This window comes from Ursus arctos, unplaced genomic scaffold, assembly GCF_023065955.2.
Source record: "Ursus arctos isolate Adak ecotype North America unplaced genomic scaffold, UrsArc2.0 scaffold_15, whole genome shotgun sequence".
NCBI classification, from domain to species: domain Eukaryota; kingdom Metazoa; phylum Chordata; class Mammalia; order Carnivora; family Ursidae; genus Ursus; species Ursus arctos.
The window spans coordinates 24,806,843-24,829,209 of record NW_026622819.1 but is presented as its reverse complement, the minus strand read 5'-3'; the positions used below and the strand labels follow the sequence as shown (position 1 = coordinate 24,829,209).

Below are 22,367 nucleotides of genomic sequence, written 5' to 3'. Positions count from 1 at the left end.
TTTCATTTGTAAGGTACGTCTTATTCAGGTTATGAAGCAGCAGTGTATTCAGCTGCATCCTCCTACTACCAACAGCAGCAGCAGCAACAGAAGCAGGCAGCAGCGGCAGCAGCAGCGGCGGCAGCGACAGCTGCCTGGACAGGGACCACCTTTACTAAAAAAGCACCATTCCAAAATAAACAACTGAAACCAAAACAGCCTCCCAAACCGCCCCAGATTCACTATTGTGATGTTTGTAAGATCAGCTGTGCTGGACCACAGGTACTTACGTTGTATGTTTTACCACGAGCCTTTTAGTTATTTTTGATAGTCAAGTATGGTTGATATTCTAATTGTAATGTTTACAGAGAAGGTTTATGTTTTCTTTCCTGTTAGCTTTTAGCTAACACATACATAGTTCGTGAAGCAGTCTTTTTTTAAGAAGTACTTGTATTGAGACAAGAATTCTATTAAGAAAAACTTTTAAAATGATTATGTTAATGAAAAATGGGCAAATTATACTTTTTTCATGAAAGATATTTTGTTCTTTAAATAATATTTAAATTTAACTTAGAAGTTTTATATTCAAATTAATTGGGGTTGGGAGTAAGATTGACTTTTTATTTCTCTTATAGTGTCCACAGCTTGCTTTATAAAGCCTTTATACAAAATTCTTCAACTTAACACAGTTGCCTATTGATTTCCTTAGCTCTTCTTGAAGGTCCATTTTGAGTATATGAATAGAATGTTACAGCTGAGAAAGGATGACCATAGAGATAATTCAGTTTTACATACTTGAATTAAAGATGCGAGGACTTTGTCAAATGTGATATTTTTTGGAGCATATAAATAGCAGAAGAAATTGTCTTTCTGAAATATTAAAAATCCTTGAAATAAGTTCTTTTAACAGTCTGTAGTTTGCAGGATAACATTTCTTTTTTTTTTTTTTTTTCCAGAATAACATTTCTATAATAAGGCTAACTTTTGTATATGCTTTATAGAATGTTACTTATTTCTGTGTAATTTCCTCTGTGAGGGAATAGAAACTTTGGGAACAAGAAAGATGTAAGGGGGCACCTGGGTGGCTCAGTCATTAAGCGTCTGCCTTCGGCTCAGGGCATGATCCCAGAGTCCTGGGATCGAGTCCCACATCAGGCTCCTCCGCTGGGAGTCTGCTTCTTCCTCTCCCACTCCCCGTGCCTGTGTTCCCTCTCTCGCTGGCTGTCTCTCTCTGTCAAATAAATAAATAATACCTTTAAAAAAAAAAAAAGAAAGATGTAGGGACATGTCTTTTTCAAAAATATCAACTAATGAAGCATGTAAAATATTTATTCCCTTTTTCCCCCAGGTTTTGTTTTTTTCCTGATTGTTACACCTTAAAATCTGTGATTTAGGCATGAGTGTTCGTAGTCTAATGTGTTCAACCCTTACCCTGACATTATTTGTTAATTTCTTTAGGAGTGACTTTTTAGATAAGAATTGACCAACAGTTTGGCTAATGATTGGAATTATTGGAAAGGAACAATCTTTGACTCTGCAGTAGTTTCTTTCAGTTACATTGTCTCTGGCCCACCTGTGTACATTCTTTAATATACTAGATTAGTACTATTTACTTTTTAATATTGATTTTTTAGATTATTTTCAGTTACCAGCATTCCCTGAGTTACACAAATTAGGAAATAATTGTGGAATATTTAGTACATGTGACTAGTTACATAAAACCTTCTCCCTGTTTTGAGTGTGATAAGAAATAGTCTCACTGTGATGGGGTCGGGGGAGAGGGAGCAGGTGGGAATGTTGGCAGGGACCCAGGATTAAACATGGAATATATCCTACTCTGCGATGGCTATTGAGAGGGGATGATGCCATGAGTGGCAAATGTAGACCAAAGAGATGTGTTGAGTATCTGGTACCCATATAAAATGATAGAACATGGGTCTAGGATCATAGGTGAAAAGTAGCATTCAGAATGAGTATAGATGAGGCTGATTATTGGTTTGGAGTGTCTAGATCTTTATGAAAGAATAGGCCAGGGATGCTTAATGCAAATCAGAGGCAGTGCCTTAAGTGGCTAATGAGCCTTAGAGAAAAGCATCATTGATATTGTAAGTTAGAATCTAGATGTGGACCTAAGGGTGGGGGGAGAGTAAGGTTCAGGTTTAAGGGGCCATGGTCCCAGTCCTGGCTCTGTCACTGTGTGACTTTGGACAAGTTGGAGACCTTCACATCTTTGGGCTTTTGTTTCCTCACTTATTAAGTACTTGCCCTAAATAATTGAGGTTCAGACTGCTTCATGGAGCTGCTTCAGGCCACTGTAGATAATGAGAGGAGAATCAGATGACTGGGTTTTAGGTCTCCCTCTTTTGTTTCAAAAACAGAGCAACTTCCCCTACTTCTGCATAAGATTTCACTTGGAGAAAGCATTCTCTTGTTTAAAAATTAGAAAATCATTGTTTTAGGTAATCTCTAAAGTTCCATCCAGCTCTAAATTCTGTGATGAATATACAGTTTTATGCTAATGATACGTCTGTCTTAACAACTTTAAAAATAAAACATGAAAGAGGAAGTATTTGGCCCCACTCAAGAAAAAAGAAATAGCAGTCCTTATTAACCTCCTCATTTTAATAAATCTGCCTTCTTTAATCATCTGATTCCATACAGTTGTTTTGTTTTGTTTTTTTTAAGGATTTTATTTATTTACTTGACAGCACGCGAGCACAGAAGCAGGAGCAGCAGCAGGCGGAGGGAAAGGAAGAAGCAGGCTCCTCACTGAGCAGAGAGCCCTTCATGGGGCTCAATCCCAGGACCCTGGGATCATGACCTGAGCCGAAGGCAGACACTTAAACCAACTGAGCCACTCAGGCGCCCCCAGACAGTTTTTAATATACAATTTCACGATTTTATTGGCTAGTATTACAATAATATTGTTTTTCATTACAAATATATGTAATTTTGGCTGTTATATATATTTTAAATAAGCTTTTATTCAGGATGGCATGGGTTCTATATGAAAACACATTCTGGATTAGAAAAGTTAGTTTTATCAATAAATACGCCTGTTCGTAAAATGTCTTGTTACCGTTCAGTAACTTTTTTTGTGTGATATAGATACATTCACTCCCTCATCTTAATTCTACAATTAAATAATTTGTGGAATGGTCACTGTCCATCATTATACATAAGCAATAAAAGATTTAAATTCTTAAAACTGGAAGTGGTTACCTTATATTGTTAATATGGCTATATATGGAAGTCCTTTGTAAATCAAAGTGTTAGATAAAGGTATTCTTTGTAAGCAAAATACAGAGAACCACAGATATATCACATATATAAGAAATCCCACATGCTGTTGTTCAGTTGCTTTTACAGTTGTTTTAGTGCTCATTTTTAAATGAGTACTAGAGATTTGAGAATTGAATAATTTCAAATGATATAGATTGAAAATTAGCAAAGCAACGTTTATCCTTTTTGTTTGAAACAGACTTATAAAGAACATTTAGAAGGACAGAAACATAAAAAAAAAGAAGCCGCATTGAAAGCCTCACAAAATACCAGCAGCAGCAACAACTCTACTCGTGGGACTCAAAATCAGCTACGTTGTGAGCTCTGCGATGTGTCTTGTACAGGAGCAGATGCATATGCTGCCCACATTCGTGGTGCTAAGCATCAGAAAGTAGGTGTTTTTTCCCACACACCCTTATGTCTTACTCTGTTTTCTTTTACTTTTTCAATGGAGGGTTTAAATATAGGTGGTTTTAAAACTTGAAAACTTTGAGTGCATTATAAGCCTTGTTTATATGCCATTATACATAAAGGTAACATCGAATAGTCATTGCTTAAAGAGGGAAGGATTGGAGACTTTTTTCTTTGAATTAAACGAGATCATTTATTCTTCCAGTTGGAAATTTGTTGTATGATTATTTTCCTCTTGTCATGCTTAAGTCTAGGTTGATATGTATGTAGCCAAGTTGATTTCATCTTTCTTTGCCTTTTTTTCCTCACCTCATGGTAAATGGAATATCGAAATCTGCTTCACGGAGATTGTTTTGAAAGTAATGAGTTTTGTGTATATACATATATAAATAAAAATAACAACAACGAAAAATACAGTTCAGATTTTCATTTTATAAAGTCTTTCATGCCAGCTCAGAGCAACCAAGGGTATTCACAGAATCATCAAAAAAGGGATGGATTTTGTTTAGTTTATGTTGTTTAAAGCAGAGAGTGTGTGTGTGTGTGTACATATATATAATTTTTTAAGGTTTTTATTTAAAGTAATAAAATAAATATCCATTTCCTTGATTTCTAAAAACAAAAATAAACTCTTTTAGAAAAAGTTAAAAATCAATGCTTTTTGAGTTTCCTCACAAATGTGCTTTTATTTTGTAGGTGGTTAAATTACACACAAAACTTGGTAAACCCATTCCTTCAACAGAACCAAATGTCGTTAGCCAAGCTACTTCTTCAACAGCTGTGTCTGCTTCAAAACCGACTGCCTCTCCCTCAAGCATTGCAGCAAGCAATTGTACTGTGAATACTTCATCAATTGCAACTTCTTCAGTGAAAGGTCTTACAACTACAGGAAACTCGTCTCTTAATAGCACATCCAACACTAAAGTATCAGCAGTACCTACAAATATGGCTGCCAAGAAAACATCTACACCCAAAATAAACTTTGTTGGCAAGTACTGAAGATTCTCTTTCTCCTAACTGTCAAAGTGATGTTTCTCCTCCATTACAGGACTAACCCTTCTGTTTTATGCTCTTGTACCCATCTCCCTTCTTCTCTGGGATCTTACTTGATCATGTATCTGTTTTTTTCTCTTGAATTTTTAATCAGTCCTCCGTCTTCTAATGGTTTCTTCCTTCTTCCTTTTGGTCATATAGGTTTACCTGTGTCTTCCATAGTCTTTAAAAAAAAATAAAAGAACAAAAAATAAAAAACCAGACATTTTCTTATTACTATAATCCTCTCAAGCTACAGCCTAATTCTACTTTCTCTACTTCTGTACTTCTTATCCATTCCTCAGCCTGTTCCAGTGTTTCCACTCTACTCTTCTGAAACTACTTTCAGAGATCACCAAAGATCTAATTGCCAAATCCAGTAACCAGTTTTCAGTCTCACCCTGTTGACCTCTCTAACATTTGACACAGTTGACTGCTGTACCTTAAAGCGTAAAGTCTCTCTCATGTCTACCCACCCCATTCTCAGGTGTCTTATTGGTTTTCCTGCCTTCATATTCCTTAAATGGTGATGCTCCTAAGATTCTGATTCTGGTTCTCATCTCACTCTCTTCACCCCATATTTACAAGTGGTCTCATTTATTCCAGTGTGTATAACTTCAAAATCTCTTGGGCAAACTCAAAACCTCCCACCTTTTAGAGCTATATTGTAGGAATTACCTGGTCATTATCTGTATGGCTCTCTGGCCAACCAGTGTCTCATTCTGTCACAAGAGTGTCATGAAATAATCTTGTCAAATTGCTGCTTTTTTCACATGGAAAATTTTACTGACATTTCTACCTGTTTACTGTCTCCTTCGGTTATGTACATAGTCCTTTTGTTTTTGTCACTACAGTGTTTCTACAAAAAAAATTCCTGTTTTTCTTCATAGTTTTTGCCTTGTTTTTAGGTCTCCCAAGTCTCTTCCTCAGGGCTTTGTCTCTTATCACGGCCAGTTTCTTCAAGCTTATCAAAGTCATTTCATTAAAATACGTGTCAAATTGTGTTAGTCTCCTGCTGAAAAATTTTCAGTGGCCTTCTTGCATGTAGGAAAAACTGTATTCCTTATATGCCAGCTGAGGCCTTCATAGTCTGAATGTGTCATCATGTCTGCCTGCATAGTAATTGATGCTGATATCTTCCTTGAATTTACCATAGTCTTTTAAACTTCGTGTTCTTGTGTCTGGTATTCTATTTAGACATCATCTTCTTCTTTCTGCTGGGCCAAGTTCATACTTGTTACTCTTCTTTCAAAGCCCAGCTCAAGTGACACAACCTTAGTGAAGCCTTTGCTAACTGGATCCTGTTAGAGGGTAGAGGCTCCCCCCTTCTTTTTTTAAAAACCGTTCCCACCACACTGTGTTCCTACTTACTGTGCACTTACCACATTGTATTATAATTATTTGTATCTTCCCTTAAATTGTTGGCATCTCAGAAGCAGCTACTGTATCTTATTCTTATATTACCAGGACTTGGGACATCGCCCAGTTCCTTGGGAGGGAGCTAGGGATACAAACATGATTTGGGTTTAGACCCTACCTTTTTAGGTACTTGCTGTTACGAGAGTCATGGTGGGGACGGAGAGTATCTTTGGGTGCTGGAGAAGGGAAAAATGTACTTCATTAACAGGATAAAAAGGCCAAATGGTTGATGTGTTTTTCAAAATTCTGATGTATGTCAAGCAGGAGTTGGACTAATGGTGAAAAAATAACTTTATCTGAAATTTTTGTTGTATCAGATTATAAATTTACAAAAAGTAAATTAAAATTACTATAATTCTTTTATGCTTTTCTAGGGGGGAATAAGCTGCAGTCAACAGGAAATAAAACAGAAGACTTAAAAGGAACCGAATGTGTTAAAAGCACTCCTGTCACCTCTGTACAGATTCCAGAAGTAAAGCCAGACACTGTGTCAGAACCAGTCACACCTGCATCTCTTGCTGCTTTGCAGAGTGATGTGCAGCCAGTGGGCCATGATTATGTGGAGGAGGTACTGATTTGAGAATACCATCACTGTGAGATTAGTATAGGAAAGAAGTGTGTCACTTTGGGGGCGCCTGGGTGGCTCAGTCGGTTAAACGTCCGACTCTTGGTTTGAGCTCAGGTCATGGTCTCAGGGTTGTGAGATCGAGCCCAATGTCGGGCTCCATGCTGGGCGTGGAGCCTGCTTAAGATTCTCTCCCTCTGCACACACCACTCCCCCTCAGAAGTGTCATTTTGTTGCAGGAATGCTTTATGCGTAAAATTAGATTTATTTATAAAGGAATATCACAGGTGTGAGATCAAGCCCCGTGGTGGGCTCCATGCTCAGCAGGGAGTCCACTTGAAGATTCTCTCCCTCTGCCACTCCCCCCAAATAAATATTTTTTTTTTTTTTAAAAGCATGCTCTTTAAGCTTGCCTAAGTGATGTCATAATTTTTTTTTTTAACTTTTTTCCTACCAATACCATCACTGTGATATAAGGTAGTTTTCTATTTGGTAGACATTCTTGTATCCTTCAAATAACCTGAATATAAAGAGCAAAAAAAAAAAATTGTGAGCCACAAAAGAATGACAGAGCCAATATTTCTTTCTGTACAATCATGTAGTTTCATGTGTAAATTAGAGTTGCTGATTTATCAGATTATGTTTATTTGATTTCTCAGGGTGGTTAGAAATCTTCCTGTTTTACAGGTAAACTCAGTAAATTGAGGAATGAGGGAACATTGGAGGGGCCTGATAAATATTTGCTGTTAGCAAAAAGCCCAGCATAGAGTGGTGTAGCACTACTCTTTACTTTCACTGTATCATAGAAAGAGTAAGGTGTGGTTATCTAAAGAAATGGACACAGCCAAGACACCTTAATATTTAATGGTATTGGTTAATTAAGTAATCCAAAACTTCAGAGAGTTGCATTCAGAGCCAATCTTTAAAGCTTTCACAAATAATTTGAACCTAGTATCCATTATAGATGTCTTAATAACCCTGTACTTCTCTTCCTAAGTGGTTGTGCATTTAGAAAAAATTGACATTGATTTTCCATAGTTACATGTATAAAATCTTGAGCTTTGTAGAAACTCGTATACCAGAATAATGTTTTTAATCAGCTTATTTCCATCTCCAAGAGCAGTACCTAGCCAGTAGCCGGTATTTACTATTTACTAGAGAATTTGTTAGAGAACTGTTACCCAATTGCATTTAAATCTAAATGTTTACACATAGATAAAGGTATTGAAATTAAAGTTAATATCAAAAGCAAATACATGCAGATACACATCTTGCATGCTGCAGTTAAGAATTTTAACATTTAGTTCATTTCTCCAGATTATCGTTTTAAAAAATTACAGATAACTGTCTCATTTTTCCCCCACTTCAAACTATTTGTTTACATTTATTCATCACAGAATCTGTGAGGGTCTGTGAATGAAATCTTCAACTATAATATTTTGTTAATGATTCTTGAATTCTTTTTTCCCGTGTCAAGGTACGAAATGATGAGGGAAAAGTAATTCGATTCCACTGTAAATTATGCGAGTGCAGTTTTAACGATCCCAATGCTAAGGAGATGCACTTAAAAGGGCGAAGACACAGACTTCAGTATAAAGTGAGTAAAATTTCAACTGTCAGGGTGGTTCAGTCAGTTAAATGTTCGACCCTTGAGTTTAGCTCAGGTCATGATCTCAGGGTTGTGGGATAAGCACCACGTCAGGCATGGAGCCTGCTTAAGGGTCTCTTTCCCTCTACCCCTCCCCCACTAAAAAATTTTTCAACTGTCTTTTTTTTATTTTTTATTTTTTTAACACAGCTTGGAACATTCTCCATAAAAAACAAAACACTAAACAGAACTCAGTTCATGAACTCCATTCTAACATTAGCATGTCATGTCTCACTTAGATTCAGATGTTTGGTTTTTAATTGATTAGTTTGTTATACTTAGTTAAGAACAGTGTATCCATATTTCATCATTTTTAGTGACTGTAACATTGCTTGGATAAAGTAATTGTGTATATATAGATAATTGCTTCACATAAAGTACTTTGAAAGAAGTATTAGGTCTCCATTTATTTACCTTCTTTGTCTTGGTAGAATTCCCACTAAAATGAATTATAATATGAATTCTTCATTAAAAACACTTCAGATGTTAAATCCAAATGATTTACTTATTTAAAGTTTTTAATTAGGGGCGCCTGGGTGGCTCAGTCATTAAGTGTCTGCCTTCAGCCCAGGTCATAATCGCAGGGTTCTGGGATTGAACCCCGCATCGGGCTCCCTGCTCAGCGGGAAGCCTGCTTCTCCCTCTCCCACTCCCCCTGCTGGTGTTCCCTCCCTCGCTGTGTCTGTCCAATTAAAAAAAAGACAAAAAAACTTAAAAGTTTTTAATTAGCCTAGACTAATGCACTAGATTCATGTTTTCCCTTCTAAACAAAGAGGTAGTGAAAATTAAAATAGTCTGTTTTTTAACCCCCATAGGCAGGCATTTAGGGTCATCTACTTATAAACAAATAAAGGAAAATTAACTATCCATTAGTTCCCTAAGGATTTCTTCTATTGGTTAACACTAAGTTATGTACTTTTTACATACTATGTATGTCATCGTAAACTTTGACAATTAAGAATTTGGGGGGTGGGAGGGGAAAAGGATGTTTATTAATATTCTGAATCTTTTCTCTAATACAACTTATTTTACTGATCTTACTCTTACAATAAGAAAATTTGCAACTGAAAGCCTCTATGATGAAAGAAAATGGGGGTTGTATGATTTAATAGTATGTGTAGATTATTAGAGGGCCTGCTAATTTTTAAGTGTCTGTGTTAACAGAAAAAAGTAAATCCAGATTTGCAAGTAGAAGTAAAGCCCAGTATTCGAGCCAGAAAGATTCAAGAAGAGAAAATGAGGAAGCAAATGCAGAAAGAAGAGTATTGGCGAAGACGAGAAGAGGAAGAACGCTGGAGAATGGAAATGAGGTAATATCTTTAACTGTTAGTAGCATGATAGAAAGTGGTTCAGCCTTTCTAAAAAACTTATTCTGAGTATGTGACGCCCATTCAGAGCAATCCAGATTTATTTAATGTACTTTAATTTTCACTTTTCAGGAAGATCCTAGGTACAGGAAAGAAATACATTAAAATTAAGTTATTGGCTATTCTAGTACTTGACTGTGGCCTTGTTATTAGGAATTATGTGTAAGTGGTATCTTATATATGTTAAATATATGAAGAAATAGTTGAATTATATATATGGATAGTTTTGGGTTTTTTTGTTTTGTTTTAAACACTACTACACCCAGTGTGGGGCTTGAACTCAAAAACCCAAGATCAAGGGTCACCTGCTTTACTGACTGAGCCAGCCAGGTGCCCCAGAATAGTTTATTATATTATAAGTAAACACCTCAGTTTAAAACCAAACTTTTGGTTACATGACAAAAATATCCGGAGTATAAGATTTGGTAGATTCTAGACAATAATGTGTGGAATTTGTTTTGTTTTTAAGATTTTATTTATTTACTTGAGAGAGAACATGAGCGGGGGGGGGGGGGGAGAGGGAGAAGCAGACTCCCGCTGAGCATGAAGCCTGATATGAGGTTTGATCCCAGGACCCTGGGATCATGACCTGAGGTGAAGGCAGACACTTAACGGATTGAGCCACCCAGGTGCCCCTAACGTGTACTTTTTAAAAAGAAACGTCTATTATAAAAGCTTTAGAGGCTTATAGGGAAGGGGAAAGGAGAAAACCTATCCTCTAGAGATATATTAACATTTGGTTTTATTGATATAACTGACATCTTTTTTCTTTCTTTTTTTTTTTTTTTAAGAGAGAGAGTGAGTGTGCACAAGTGGAGGGGCATAAAAGGGGGAGAGAGAGTCTTTTTTTTTTTTTTTTTTTTTTAAGACTTTATTTCACAGAGAGGCAGCCAGCGAGAGGGAACACAAGCAGGCGGAGTGGGAGAGGAAGAGGAAGAAGCAGGCTCCCAGCAGAGGAGCCCAATGCAGGGCTCGATCCCAGGATTCTGGGATCACTCCCTGAGCCGAAGGCAGACGCTTAACGACTGAGCCACCCAGGCGTCCCTGGGAGACAGTCTTAAGTAGGACCCGTGCCCAGTGCGGAGCCTGATGTGGGGCTTGATCTCACAACCCTGAGATCATGACCTGAGCCAGAATCAAGAGTCAGATGCTTATCCAACAGAGCCAGCCAGGCACCCGTACATATCCTTAAATGATACAATTCAGGGTCACTCAGTGGCTCAGTCAGTACAGCATGTGACTCTTGATTTCACGGTCATAGACTGAAGCCCCACATTGGGTGTAGAGGTTACTTTAAATGGTATAGTTCAATGGTTTTTAAGTAATATTCACAGAATTGTACAGCCATCACCACAGTCAATTTTAGAACCATTTTTGTCACCCCCAAAAGAAACCACAAACCCATTGGCAGTCACTACCTATTTCCCCCCAACCCCTACATCTACGCCTAGGCAACCACAATATACTTTCGGTCTACAGACATACCCTGGGGGCACCTGCGTTGCTCAGTTGGTTAAGCATCTGTCTTCGGCTCAGGTAATGATTCTAGGGTCCTGGGATTAAGCCCTACGTCAGGCTCCCTGCTTGGGGGGAATCTGCTTCTCCCTCTTCCTCTGTGTGCTCTCTTTCTCTGTCTCTCAAATAAATAAATCTTTAGACTTACTCTGGAGATTTCATATAAATGGAATCATGATCTGTGGTCTTTTTTGTCTGCCTACTTTCACTTAGCATGTTTTCAAGGTTCATGGGTGTTTTAGCATGTATCATCAGTACTTTGTTTCATGGCTGAATAATAGTCCATCATACAAATGTGTAACATTGTTCATTTATCAGTTGATGGACATTTGTGTTGTTTCCACTTTTGGGCTATCATGAAATACTGCTGTGGAGTATTCAAGTTTTAAAATATAATTTCAAGGGCACCTGGGTGGCTCATTCAGTTAAATGTCTGCCTTCAGCTCCGGTCATGATCCCAGAGTCCTGGGATCAAGCCCCACATTGAGCTCTCTGCTCTATGGGGAGCCTGCTTCTTCTTCTCCCACTCCCCCTGCTTGTGTGCACATGCTCTCTCTCTGTGTCCAATGAATAAAATCTTAAATATATATATAAATATATATATGGAATTTCAAAAAATAAGAACAGAAGCATAATGTACACATTTCTTTTTAAGATTTTTTTATTTATTTGACAGAGCACAAGCAGGGGGAGTGGGAGTGGTAGAAATAGGCTCCCTGTCTGATGAGGGGCTCAATCCCAGGACCTGGGATCTTGACCTGAGCCGAAGGCAGATGCTTAAGCAACTGAGCCACCCAGGTGCCCCTGTACACATTTTATAATTCACTTTTTTCATTTATATGTCAACTTAAAAATTAAGCTAGGATTATTTTTCATGACAGCGTAGTATTCTCTTGTATAGATGTGTAATTTTCTTTATAACTTGTCCCATATTATTAGATACTTAGGTTGTGTTTCCAGTGTTTCTGTAACATAATTATTACATTGACCATTCTTGAGACTGTATTATTGCATAAATCATGATTAGTTGCTAATAATAATATTTCCAGAAATGGAAATATTTATTTGAAGGAGACCCATACTTCTGCCTATACTGAATACTGTAACTTCAGTGGTTTTCAGACATTTTGGTTTCAGGACCCTTTATACTCAGTAATTATTGAAGATTCCAAAGAGCTTTTGTTTATGTGGGTTATAGCTATGAAGATTTCACTGTATTAAAAATTAAGACTGGGAAGTTTAATATTTATGAGTTCATTTAAAATTGACATTTGAACTATATTTGTTAAAATATAAACATATTGACTCTATTACGTTGCATGTATTTAATAAATACAACATGGTGAAAATTAATTATAAAATAACTATTTCTTCACCAGAATAGTGGGAATAATACTGTTTTACATTTTTGCAAATCTCTTTAATGTTTTGCTTAAGAGAGGGCAGCATGATTCTCGTATGTGCTTCTGTGTTCAGTTTGTTTTGCAATACCACATTTTGCCTCTGGATAACTCCACTATACATTCAAAAGAGAATGAGAATGGAAAAGGTAGATGGTGTCTTAATATTAAGACATGGATCCCCTGACAGGGCCTCAGGGACCATCTGGAGTCCTTGGGCCATACTTCAGAAATTGCTGCTATAACATTAAAGTCTCTGCCAATGAGAGAGAGAAATATGAAATCCTTTTTTGGGTGGTGGTTTTTTGTTTTCAAATTTGAAATTTGGGGGTAGAAGGGGAGAATCTTTTCAAATTTGTTTCAGTTCAGTTTGAATTGTAATTATATTACTGGCAAATTTTCAACACCTTTTTCTGAGTATAGTTGACATGCAGTACTACATTAGTTTTAGGTGTACAGCATACTGATTCAATAAGTTTATACTTCATGCTGTGTTTATCACAAGTGTAGCTTCCATCTGCCCCCAGACAACACTGTTAACAGTATCATTGACTATGTTCCTTATGCTGTGCCTTTTATTCCTGTGACTTACTCATTTCATAACTGGAAGCCTGTGTCTTCCATTCCCCTTCACCGATTTTGCCCGTCCCCCTCACACCTCTCCCCTGTAGCAAACATCAGTTCTCTATATTTATAGGTCTGATTTTGCTTTTTGTTTGTTTATTCATTTGTTTTTTTAGATTCCACATATGAATGAAATCATATATTTGTCTTTCTCAGTCTTATTTCACTTAGTATAATACCTTCTAGGTCCATCCATGTTGTTGCAAATGGCACGATTTTATCCTTTTTATGGCTGCATAATATTCCTGTGTGAATATTCCTGTGTGTGTCTGTCCACATCTTTTCTGTTTGTGTATCGATGGACACTTAGGTTGCTTCCATATCTTGGCTATTGTGAATAATGCTGCAGTAAATGTAGGGGCGCATGTATCTTCTCAAATTAGTGTTTTCATTTTCTTTGGGTAGTTAACATAGTAGTTGAATTATTGGATCATAAAGTATTTCCATTTGTAATGTTTTCTGCAGTGGTTGCACCAGTGTACATAACCACCAACAGCATACAAGGGTCCCTTTTTCTCCACATCCTTGTCAACCACTTTTTATTTCATAAAGTGAATTTTATTTCATGTTTTTGACCGTTTACATTTCTTCTGTAGTAAATTCCTTATTCATTTTTAATTTTTTTTACTTACCTTTTGTTTTGTAGACACTATATTGTAGCTATTAACATATCATTAATGTGCTATCTTGAGATATTTTTTGCTGTTATGTATTGATTTTTATTTTTTTATTTTATTTTTAAGATTTTTATTTATTTGACAGACACAGCAAGAGAGGGAACCCAAGCAGGGGGAGTGGGAGAGGGAGAAGCAGGCTTCCCGCTGAGCAGGGAGCCCAACGCGGGGCTTGATCCCAGGACCCTGGGATTATGACCTGAGCCGAATGTAGACGCTTAATGACTGAGCCACCAAGGCACCCCTGATTTTTATTTTTTTAATATGTTTAAATATATCAGTCTCATTTTTTATGAATAATCTGCCTTTGTAATGCATTTGAAACTCTGTATACTTAAGATTATGGAACTCTTCCTCTTTTGCTGATATATCAAATATTAAGCACTTATGATGTGCTAGGAAATTGTATATAGTGTGTTAGGCACTGAGTATGAATTGGTAAGCAATGGATAAAAATCTCTGCACTTACACAACTTAAAGGTTTGTGTTCAGTAATAACAAACTATTCAAAACTGGAATGAATGTAGTTTTCCAGAGCTTTCAACCTGTTATTAATCATTTTCTCTCAAGGCCTAAATAACAGAGAAATATGTTTCTATACTACTTATAAGTTGGATGACCCAAAAAAGCACTACTTACTCCCAAACTGAGGAAGTTGGTAGTTTCTGCAGAGCTACTTGAGAATCATACCTGGGTTTGTTTGTTTCGTTTTTGGAGAAGCATGCTTTTTTCTTATGTTTTATATTACACAGATTTGTTTGGTAAAACCTTATTGCTATCAAGATTAACTTTAGAGACATGATTTCCCTTGGGAGTTATCAGTATCCTAGTTTGAAGATAAAAGTAAAGACAGAAGTGAGAGTGAGTAAGGTACTAAAAAAGAAATTAGATTCTGAAAATGGCCATTAAAGCAGAGGTTATAAATAGCTACCCACAGTCCAATTCAGCCCATGGATGTTTCATTTGATGTACATGGCATTTTTAATCTGAACCAACATTAAAGATTTGAAAAACATTAAAATCCTGATGATCTTAGGATTGCAAACCTGTATTCCCTTATGGTAGTAATTAATTGGGGCTGAGCAGCAGCTGTTCTCTCTAGCTAGAACATGTACTTTCTTTTTTTCCCCCTTCAAATTGTTATTTAAATTCTAGTTAGTTAACAAACATGTGCTTTCTACTTGACCATAGTCCTCTCCACCCTTAATATGTCCCCAAAAATGAGACAGAATTTGAGTTGCCATTTATCACTGTCTTGCACTGTTTTTCCTCATAGTAGACAAATGTGTGTATGCCTGTATCATAAATGGGGAAATTAAAATTAGTCTTAATTCTCTCTAAGGAGAAAATGGCACATTTCTTTGGAGACAGGAAGAAAATTCCTGAATGTGTGCTTCGGGTCTTTCATTCATACATATTATTGGTCTGGCCACTCTAGGTAGGCATTTAAGTTTACAATCTTTATCTTAAAGAGGGAGAGACTGAAAGGAACTCAGGTTTCTGGTGTTTGTTCCTTTGGCTTTGACATCAGGCTATGAAATTTTGTGTTGCTTTTCTGTTTTCTCACCTCTTTTCTGTTATATTCGCATCCATTTACTTGTAGATGAAAGCAAATAAGGGATATTAGATACACTGGGAATAAAAAAGGTGTTAGCTAAGCTGATTTGGGACAGTTTTTTTAATTGCATTTTTTTGTCATTATTGATTTAAGTTCTTGGGTGGTTATTTTTCTTAAAGGCTTGTGATATCATTCTCTGTTTTCAGACGTTATGAAGAGGACATGTACTGGAGAAGAATGGAGGAAGAACAACACCATTGGGATGATCGCCGCCGAATGCCTGATGGAGGCTATCCTCATGGTCCCCCAGGCCCATTAGGTCTCCTGGGAGTCCGACCAGGCATGCCTCCTCAGCCCCAGGGGCCTGCAGTGAGTGTCCACTTAATTTACATAGGAGTGAAAGTGTATGATTGGTTGAGCATTAGAAGATAACAGTTTGGGTGGGGCTAGATTTAGTAGTCTCATAATCTCAGTGTAAGTTTTTCATCTAATTTAGAATTTTCCCTCCTTTTATTATAGCTTCCTAACTCATGTCTTTATGTATAAGGACTTCATAGAGTTTCCATGAACTTTTCTTACTTTCAATATAAACTAAGCAGGAGCAGAGCTTTTGTTCTGTCAAGTGTTCTTTAACATTAGAGATTTTCTTTCCTTTGTTTTTCTTGACATTTGCATGAACAACCAGTTTTGAAGGCACCTGCTTTGCCTTCAACATTATTATCTTCCCATTATCTGTTGTTGAGAATCTTTTTTCCTTCTTCAAATCCTGACCGTCTAAAACTTGCTACTGCTTCTGAATTGAGTGCAGGTGAAGGGGGTATTTATATGGCTCAACTTGAGCGTCACAGGTGGTGTACTACGAAAACTATAGGAAAGATACGCATCACGAGGGTTTGTGTTCCATAGAAGCTGTGTAAAAGAAGAGACACCAGCTTATGAGGAACATTTCATAGAAGTTCAGACTACAAAACTAGAGGATTTTTTGTTTGTTTGTTCTGTTTTCCAGAGAGTGTTTCGAAGAAATTCCTCCTCTTTAACTTACTGTCTTTCTCATTTGTCTTTACACAGAACAAGCATTTGTAAGACCTGTTTTAACAAAGCCAAAAAAAGTTTAACAATCATTGGTCTTTAAAGTTGAGTAAAAAGTATTTTCATAACCTTAGGTGTGGTGTTCAGGCAAAGCGTGTATACATTCAGAGATAAGCATACATATACAAGCATCAGATTCTTGGTAGTGTAACTTTCCCAAGTTTGCAGTTTTGTTTTTACTGAAGTAGGGAAAGGGAAGATAATTTTAAATGGACGTTTTGCATAGTTGACTTTATTATTAAAAAGATATGACAAATATATGTATAGTTGAAAAATAAGTTTACTTTTGCCCAGTAAACACTTTTTAAATGAAATAACTTTTTTTCTCTAGCCCTTACGTCGTCCTGACTCATCTGATGACCGTTATGTAATGACAAAACACGCAACCATTTATCCAACTGAGGAGGAATTACAGGCAGTTCAGAAAATTGTTTCTATCACTGAACGTGCTTTAAAACTTGTTTCAGACAGTTTGTCTGAACATGAGAAGAGCAAGAGCAAAGAGGGAGATGATAAGAAAGAGGGAGGTAAAGACAGGTGTGTTTTCTGAGTTATTTACTTTGCTTATTTTTGTTTTTCCTTCCGTGGACTTCTTATACTTGAAATAAAGTTATAAAGACTAAAACTCTCTGTTGTGAGTGTACATGTCTATCTTGTTTGGGTAAATATTTAATGTATTTAGCTGCTTTTTGCTAAAATGAGAAATACAGCTCCTTAAAATCTCCATCCTTGTGATTTTACTAATTTTATTTTAATTTATAAAACTTTTGAGTCTTTTTTCAAAGTAGCCTTTGTAATTGCATTCAACTACTCTGCAGTTTTTGTTTCTTATATCTGTCCCATGTTCAGTCCTTTTTAGCATCTTGTTTCCTTAATTCATTGACCATAGAGCATGAAGAACCTTAAGCTTTGGAAACATCTTTTTTTTTTTTTTTAAGTAGGCGCCAGGCCAACTGTGGAGCCCAACATGGGGCTTGAACTGATAACCCTGAGATCAAGAGTTACTTAACCAACCGAGCCTCTCGGGCATCCCCAGAAACCTCTTTCGTATCACGTTTTGCATTGTGGCCTATAACTTCTCATTTTCCTTTTACCATTTGGAAATATTTTTATATTAAGCATGACTCTTGGGACGCCTGGGTGGCTCAGTCAGTTAAGCATCCAATTCTTTTTTTTTTTTTTTTTTAAGATTTATTTATTTATTTATTTATTTATTTATTTATTTGACAGAGAGAGACAGCCAGCGAGAGAGGGAACACAAGCAGGGGGAGTGGGAGAGGAAGAAGCAGGCTCCCAGCGGAGCAGGGAGCCTGATATGGGGCCCGATTCCAGGACCGTAGGATCACGCCCTGAGCCAAAGGCAGACGCTTAACAACTGAGCCACCCAGGCACCCCTAAGCATCCAATTCTTGATCAAAGCTCAGGTCTCAATCTCAGGGTCATGAGTTTAAAAAAAAAAAAAAAGAACCATGACACTTATTCTGATTTGTAAAATGAGATGCAGAAATGTTAATATTCTTTGAAACTGTCCCTGTGAGAACTTAGTTCTTGACTTATTTATCCATATTTCTTATCTAAATGAAGGATACTTCTTAAAAATATTAAATATTTTTAAACTGTAGTTGATGAAACTTTGAATAGTATAAAAATTATTTAACTTACTATTATATATTTAGAGATTATCATGGATCTGGTTTAGAAGAGAAATGTCATAATATAATTTGATTTCACTGCAGAGCTTTAAAAGGAGTTTTACGAGTAGGAGTATTGGCAAAAGGATTACTTCTCCGAGGAGATAGAAATGTCAACCTTGTTTTGCTGTGCTCCGAGAAACCTTCAAAGACATTATTAAGCCGTATTGCAGAAAACCTACCCAAACAGCTTGCTGTAAGTATTATGGAAATGTTCATTTTTACCCCTTGTCTCGTTCAGAAGTTTTTGGCAGGACTAACTGTGCTTCAGCCTAAATCTAAGCCAGCCTTTAAATTTTTGGCTTGACTTTCCATGTTGAGGTTTTTTTTGCTTCGTTGTGCAAATTGGTAGGACTATTTTTTACTTTGTCTTTTTAGGTTTTATAGTGCTTGTATTTGACATGAAGCCATCTTGCTAATTTATTTAAAAATGTAAAATTGTAGCACATGTCCTCCTGTTTTTTTCCCCAAGATTTGAAGGCAGTTGACAGAAAATGGTTTTTCTTTCTTTTCTTTTTTTTTGTTCAAAACAAAGCCCCTGTGTAGCAAGCTTAAATATTTTAAATCTGTGAGCTTCTTGTCTATTTAGTTGAATACATGTTTTTAATAAAATATAGTAAGAAATAGTCTTTCCAATTTGAATTTCCCTGGTTTTATTGTGATTTTTGTTTTGTTTTCTTCTTCTTTGTTTATAATGATAGGAATTCTGTCTCCAGCAAATCATGGTAATGCACAATTAGTAGAATATCCCCTTTTGGTCTTACAAAAGCAAACTTCAAGTTTGAACTCTAAGAAATTTTATACATTAGTTTGTCAGAATCTCAGATTGGGTTTTTTTTTTTTTTTTTTTTTTTTTAAGATTTTATTTATTTATTTGTCAGAGAGAGAGAACACAGGAGGAGCAGCAGGCAAAGCAGACAGAGGGAGAAGCACCGGCTGAGCAAGGAGCCCGATGTGGGGCTCTGTCCCAGGACCTAGGATCATAACCTGACCCAAAGGCAGGCGCTAACCAACTGAGCTGCGCAGGCATCCCTCAGATTGGGATTTAAAGTAAATATTCCTTGGGGCGCCTGGGTAGTGCAGTCAGTTAAACATCCAGCTCTTGGTTTTGGCTTGGGTCATGAGATCAAGCCCCACATTGGGCTTGGCCCTCAGCTCAGAATCTATTTAAGACTTTCTCCCTCTCCTTCTGCCTCCCACCCCACCCTACCCCCCCGTTTTACTCACCCACAAGTTCTTCCTCCCCCTCTCTCTCTAAATAAAATAAATCTTTTTTAAAAAAATATTCCTTGAATAATTTAATGTATATAATTTATTTTAAAACCTTGCAGTTTAATTAGGTATTCTAAATCCAAGGATTGACAGTTGATTGGTAATGTGTTTTCTACAGCAATGAGTCAGAATAAATAGTACCTGACCACCGCAGTGCAACTGGTGACAAAAGGGGTAGTGAAGCACAGTGTTGAACTTAAGCTCTGACAACTCTGACACTTACTGTTGTTTGCTTTATGTTACCATTGTTCCAGATACGAAGTTTCTTATTGTGGATGAGTCTTTTAAGTACTACAAGCCAACAGAATTGGCATTGTGTGTCTGCTTCTTATCTATCTGTTGAGGCTGCTAGGGTAATGGGGTGTGAGGTGGTAAGAGAGGAAGGTTTGAGGACCTTGAGAGAATTATGTAATTTGCTAGAAATATCTTGCTCTTAATTGTAATGCTTAGTAAAACTACAAAGCAGGAAATAAATCCTAAGGAAATAATCAAGCAGTTAGACTAAAAACAAAATACCCTTTCCAAATCAGACTATACTTACAAGTGAATAAAAAAAGTAGAATTAATTCTTCATCATCGTCATAGTTGATGTTTATCTAGTAATTAGTATGTACCAGGCACTGTTTTTTTGGTTTTTGTTTTTTTAAGATTTTATTTATTTGAGAGAGAGAGCACATGAGCTGGGGGAGGGACAGAGGGGGAGGAAGAGAGAGAATCTCAAGCAGACTCCCCACTGAGCACAAGCCCCAACATGGGGCTCAGTGCCAGAACCCCCAGATCATGACTTGCACCAAAGTCAGACACTTAATTGACTGAGCCAGCCAGGTACCCCAACCAGGCTCTGTTTTAAGGGCCTTATATAGTTAATTCGTTTAGTTCTGTAGGTTTTTTACAGAAACAGGATAGGGAAGTTAAATAGTTTGCCCATCCTCAGGACGCTAGTAACGTTACAGCTGGAATTTGAACTTATATACTATACTATAAACACTCAATGTAATTTCTGTAATCATTCATAGAAACTGAGGCGTATTATCTATATCTATCAAATTATAGTGAATCTTGGTTTTTCTGGATGTTAATCAAGACTTTTTGCTCTCTGATTATGAAATATAGATCTGTTGATTTCACAGTGTACAGTGGGAATGGTTGAATTCAGCTGTCATTTAGTTTCATTCAAATTCTGCAAATGTACGAGAACTTAACTACCCAGATGCTATTTGAAAGGTACAGTAGCAAATATAGCAGTGTTTCTTTAGCCAAGAATTTATAATCTAAGAGGGACATATATAAATAACTCTTCTGATACAAATAATGGTAAATATTAGCTTAACAAAGAATTCTAAAAGGAAGGTATGGTAAGAGATTTATGATCTTTGCATTATTGTAAGGCTTCTTGGAGGAGTAGTATATTATCTACTCCTTACAAAATGCTTTTGGTAGTGAGAAAATGGAAGAGCCATAATGAAACTGCTTTGTCTGATAATGTAAAAGTCCAAATAATTTTTTGTACTCTTCATTACATAGGTTATAAGTCCTGAGAAGTATGATATAAAATGTGCTATGTCTGAAGCGGCAATAATTTTGAATTCATGTGTGGAACCCAAAATGCAAGTCACTATCACCCTGACATCTCCAATTATTCGAGAAGAGAACATGAGGGAAGGAGGTTGGAAAGCCATTAAACATTATACTTTTCTATTAACTTTTTTTTTTCATTTCCCTACTTTTTAAGATGGCATTTAGCCCTAGAAGGCAACATGCTGGCATTACATATGAATTTGATAGTTTTGACTTACGTAGCAACCAGTTTGCTTAAGATCATTTCCCAGAAAGTAAATGCTCTTTTTAGTAATGTACTTTCATATAAAACACTCATGGTATTATTGACTTTCTTGATTTTTTTCTTTTCTTGCTAACCTCAGATTTCTGGAAAAAAAAAGTTCAAAATTATTCTTGCTGATGTAGTAGACACATGAAAACAATTAAATGTTGGTAGTAAGGGGCCACAAATTTAACTTCTGTTAAGAAGTTCTTGTTCTTGCCTTGTCTTACAAAAAAGACAAGAGAGTTTCAAATAAAATTGGTTATATACTCGTAATACTTACATTTTAAGAGGCATTGTTACATGTGTAATCATGGATTTGGCTTGTCCTGAGGTAAATATTTCTAGTTCTCTGAGGTTGCTCTTTGGTTTGGAGAGTTTTCATAAATGCAGAGCATCCTAATGCACGTAGATTTGGGCATTTGAACCCAATATTATTATACTAGAGATATTGAAAAATAAATGGTGTAGGTGTAGTTAGTAAGTTATAGTACCTACAGGGTTTTTAAACTTACTTTACAATTGTAGAACATGAAATCCTGCTGGTGCCAGCAATGTTGCTTTAGGGACTGTTCTGTAACATTTTCAAAGCTTCAAAAGCTTTTAAGCCAAAAAGCATGGTCAGTGTCTGCCTTATGTTGGTTCTGTTGTTTTATGGGTCAGATAAAATTTACTTTGTTTCCTTTCATGTTGTTTTTGTACATCTTAACTTGTTGAGTATGGAGTTATATAGTCTACACTAATACTTCTTTGTGATACAGATAGAGGAGAAAAGAATACTGTATATTCAATACTAAAATTGTCTAAAATAGCATCAGTAGGCTCTTACTGTCCCTTTAAATTTGTTTTCTTACAGCAAAGCAATTTTTTTTTAAGGCACTGGGCTTTCCACGACCCAGCAAGAGAACACTTTATTTAAAATGTGGTCATTGGGAGACATGTCTGATCTTACATACTTCATATATACACCATATCAGGACTTGTATATTGTATAAGCTTTGCATCTTAAAAATGAATGG

General features: G+C 36.5%; 1 protein-coding gene across 4 annotated transcripts in view; it reads left to right on the top strand.

Annotated features, from left to right (window-relative positions):
* Positions 1-22,367, top strand: part of ZFR (zinc finger RNA binding protein) — an 81,226-nt gene that overhangs the window by 30,422 nt on the left and 28,437 nt on the right. For all 4 annotated transcript variants that reach the window (XM_026506761.4, XM_026506759.4, XM_048224326.2 and 1 more), the window contains 10 exons: positions 14-261; positions 3,461-3,652; positions 4,369-4,660; positions 6,498-6,691; positions 8,166-8,285; positions 9,501-9,646; positions 15,681-15,843; positions 16,895-17,100; positions 18,300-18,450; positions 21,051-21,192. In XM_026506761.4, the coding sequence (XP_026362546.1) occupies positions 14-261; positions 3,461-3,652; positions 4,369-4,660; positions 6,498-6,691; positions 8,166-8,285; positions 9,501-9,646; positions 15,681-15,843; positions 16,895-17,100; positions 18,300-18,450; positions 21,051-21,192 (1,854 nt within the window). The remainder of the gene's footprint in view (positions 1-13; positions 262-3,460; positions 3,653-4,368; positions 4,661-6,497; positions 6,692-8,165; positions 8,286-9,500; positions 9,647-15,680; positions 15,844-16,894; positions 17,101-18,299; positions 18,451-21,050; positions 21,193-22,367) is intronic.